The sequence below is a fragment of the Cyprinodon variegatus genome, unplaced genomic scaffold (genome assembly GCF_000732505.1).
Source record: "Cyprinodon variegatus isolate N-32 unplaced genomic scaffold, C_variegatus-1.0 Scaffold705, whole genome shotgun sequence".
NCBI classification, from domain to species: Eukaryota; Metazoa; Chordata; class Actinopteri; order Cyprinodontiformes; family Cyprinodontidae; genus Cyprinodon; species Cyprinodon variegatus.
Genome location: NW_015151158.1, coordinates 359,088 through 362,961, shown reverse-complemented (window position 1 = coordinate 362,961; position 3,874 = coordinate 359,088). Strand labels below are relative to the sequence as shown.

Sequence of the window (3,874 nt, the reverse complement as noted above, 5' to 3'; positions counted from 1 at the left end):
TGCTGCTATAGGCTTAGACTGCTGGAGGACATAGGGACCCCTTTTTCATCATTCTATCTCTATTCTCCCACTCTGCAGAATCTATTAGTTCAATCTCTTTTCCAGTCAATCAAACTGGAACCATATCAGGATCTATGGGAAGATTTCTGTGAGTCTGATGTCTCACCTGCAGCAGAGACTTCAGCAGCATCACCTGGATCATCCTGCTGCCTTCAAACCTGAAACGGACGGATCATCATCATCATCATCATCATCATCATGTCAGCAGCTTGTTGGGCATCTCTCTGTGTGACCAGGTGGGAACGTTACCCCGCGTTCGGCGAGCCCAGGGCGGGATAGATGCCAGGAACAGGAATTCTACCCATGATGAACAGCATGACCTCTGACCTCTGGTAGACAGGAAGTGTGTTGGCGAAGGACCCTGCAGGAGGATTGGAGGACAGCCATCAGTTCAAGCAATCAAGTGGCAGCAGAGATCAGTGGGAGGAGCCTGACCGATGGTTCTGATGACGGCGTCCTGCAGGGTTTTCTCGTGAACCGACGTGGTTTTGTGTTTGCCGGCGTTGTCATAGTAACCCGTCAGCTGGTAGTCGACGCTCTGCCTGAGTTGTCGCAGTAAAGTGTTGAACACCTCCAACACGGTGGGACCTGAGGCACACGGCGGAGACGTTTCTGAGTGGATGGGGTTTCTGGGGGCGGAGCTTCTGACTCATCAGGTTTCCTCTCTGACCTACTGATCCCGTGACCTCTATGGCCGCAGCCTCAGACAGAACCTCCACGATCCCGGCTCTCACTGAAGCTGGACTCCTGCTGTTGGCATCCAGGTGACCCAGCAGCTGCTGGATGACCAGATGGGAGTGCTGGGACTGATGGGAAGCGTTAGTCACTGAGCAGAAACACAAGGCAGAGAAGAACTGATGTCATCTTAGTGTATTTCCACACCTGAATGGAGAACATGATGATCTGAAAGCAGCGGACAGCGAATCCTCGTCCCTCCCACAGGCTGTGTCTGTCCAGGTGCCTGAAAACACAACAGCAGCAGAGAAATGAAGAATGAAGCCTCATTTAGGCTCCACCATGTTGGGGTTGATGGCGTCTTTTATCCACCTGCTCTTTGGGAACCAACCTTAGTGTCTCACTCGTTTTTTGGCGCCTTATTTAGACATTTTTGAAGCGTCTGGTATTGTCAGGAAAGCCTTAAAGAAGAAGCAAACTAAACCCAAATTATTGTGGAAAGAAGAGGAGACGTCTCACAATATGATAATAAAGGTAACAAGCCCACTGAGACTTTAAATGGCACCAAACAGCTCGGGTAGTTTTTTTGTTCACACTAACAACACCGACGGTTCCTCATAAAGGAACTTTATTTCTGTAAAGTTTCACCTTTAACTGAATATCATTTGGCCCACCCCCGTCACCCACCTGGCCAACTAATCATGGAGCACCAGGAGGAGTGAAAGGTGAAGGGTCACCCCTCAGACGATGGTTCGGATCTACTGACTCCTCTCCAGGAGATCCATCTCCACCCTATGCTCTCTTTCCCTCACTGTTCTCACCATCTCGCACTAGAACTGCTCACGATTATTAGTCAAATCTAGTGATGGTGAGATGAAGCCTCATTGAACCGTTTGGCCAAATTGCTTCAACGATCCCCACAGTTCATGAGGCTTCATGTCAACATGTCACCACCTACTGGTGGACAGCAGAACTACAGTTTGTAATAAAATATATGGGTTTTTTTTTTGCAACTGTTTTTCTTTTTTTCCCATTTTAAGTTCCCTTGAAATTATTAATGGTTGGTGTGCAACCAATCTATTATTAGAATCTATCCATAGTTTATCCAGCTGCCAGCAGCTCTCCTCCAAACTCCCACATCTTGACTGAACACTGAGGCTGTTTAGATGCCTTTCAAAATTCTGGCGCATTCTGAACCACTGAACCACTTTCAGAAGCGGTCATGTGGTTTCACGGTAACGAGGCCTCGGACGTCATCAATTTCGCCTCGACACGCGCTTCGGGGAAACGCTCCCTCCATTACTCGACACACGCCTCGAAGCCTCGGCTCTTCTCATAACATGACTAGTCAAACCTCTGATGTCATCACAGGATGGATGGAAAACTCTTCCTGCACCAAACCAGGACGTTCACACCTGAACAACCGGCCATGTCAATGAAACCCTGACTTATTGGATGTAAGACTGTAATATTCCTATTAAATATCTGGGGATCCACTTATCCAGAGACCAAAAACGAAGCCAACCTCTGAATGTAGAAAATAAAATAAAAGAATGCAAGTCATGACTAAACTTCTGGCTACAGAGAGATTTATCAACACTAGGATGGTGTAACAATGAGCCATTGTTATATTAGCCAAAGCAGCAGCTAAACACAGCATCTGGTTTTCTACATTGGTTTGGGTGAAGTGGATTTGTTTGGTTGTGGTTCTTTGGTTGAACACATCTTGTTTTTTAGTAAAAAGGTAAATTGATTTCACTTTACAATATTTTGTTTTTGTTTAACTCTTCATAAAAAGGCATTTCATGGATTAAGGAGTTAAAATATAGTGAAATACTAAGCAGGTGTGTACAGGACCGTACCATTGGATAATTGAAGGGGGGAGGTTGATCTGATCTATGGTGTTTTCTATATTGAGTTTAAGTTTTTGTTTGGATTTAATTAAAAATATTTGTTTCTGTTTTTATTGGTAAAAGTATTTCTTAATTAGTTGTTTGTTTAAACCAAATTTTCCTTTTCTTCTCATTTTGAAGCTGAACAGCCTTTTAAAAATGGTTTCTTCCAATTTAGTTCCTCCTCTATTTAAGAAACATGTCTGCCATTGTTCTGTTGGTTGGTGCGGTCTGGTTGATGCACCAGAAGAAATTAAAGTTTTGTCAGCTGAAAACTCTTCAGAGCAGTTTCTTCTTTCAACCAGTTTGGGTCCCGCCTCCAAGACTGTTTGGCCTCCTGAGAAGCGTGTGACAGATGGATCTACCTAACTAAGATGAAATGCTTATCTAGATCTATCTACCTGGCATATTCCAATGTTATCCCAAACAGATTAATTCAATCTATCAAACAAATCAATTTATATTTAATTTGGAGAAACAGATGACTTTATATGAAGAGAAGCAGTTTGGTTAAAGAGGCAAAGGATGGAGGTCTCAAAGTTATTGATTTTTCTGCCTAAATGGGAGCATAAAAATAAATTGGTTAAAATCTTGGATCAAACACAGCGAATCATTTTAGTTTTCTATTCCAAGGACGAGAGAGAACTTTAATGTAGACAAACTGCCAATAAAAGTCAGAGTTTCACGGACAAATCCTCCTTTTCTGGAAAATGTTATCAGTGCAGAACTTCTCACCTCACACACCTATATACCGTATACCTATATGATCTGCACCGCAGCAAATCTCTGATCTATGAAGACTTTTATGGGAGAAATATACGGTCCATAGCAGATTTAATGGATACCAACGGAGTTTTTTATAGATTAGATTAGATTAGATGAGTTTTATTGATCTCACAGCGGAGAAATTCACTCGTCACATGTTGGCATAGAAGTCAAAGAAGGTGCAAACAAGGAGGAAAAAGGTGCATTAAGAATAAACAAATAATTATGAACAGTTTTGCATTAAACATAATTTTAAATCCTTAGAGTCAGACTTTAATAAATAATATTGAGCACTACCCCAATAATTTGTCTTTTTATCCAAAAATACTTCAGCATATCATCCAATAAACCAACAATTAGCTGCTCTGTCAATTCAATGGATTAATATTATGGATAGAAAAAGCACTAAACATTTTATTAGAAACTGTTTTACTCTGAAAGACTAAATACAATTTAAATCTTACAGAAATTTGATAAAAGCT

The 3,874-nt window shown here is 42.0% G+C and overlaps 1 protein-coding gene across 1 annotated transcript in view; it reads right to left on the bottom strand.

Annotated features, from left to right (window-relative positions):
• LOC107097537 (protein EFR3 homolog B-like) overlaps positions 1-3,874 on the bottom strand; it is a 20,763-nt gene that overhangs the window by 3,868 nt on the left and 13,021 nt on the right. Inside the window, exons 7-11 of the mRNA XM_015394706.1 lie at positions 943-1,060; positions 731-866; positions 496-648; positions 310-421; positions 167-218 (exon numbers count right to left, since the gene is read on the bottom strand). Of these exons, the coding sequence (XP_015250192.1) occupies positions 167-218; positions 310-421; positions 496-648; positions 731-866; positions 943-1,060 (571 nt within the window). The remainder of the gene's footprint in view (positions 1-166; positions 219-309; positions 422-495; positions 649-730; positions 867-942; positions 1,061-3,874) is intronic.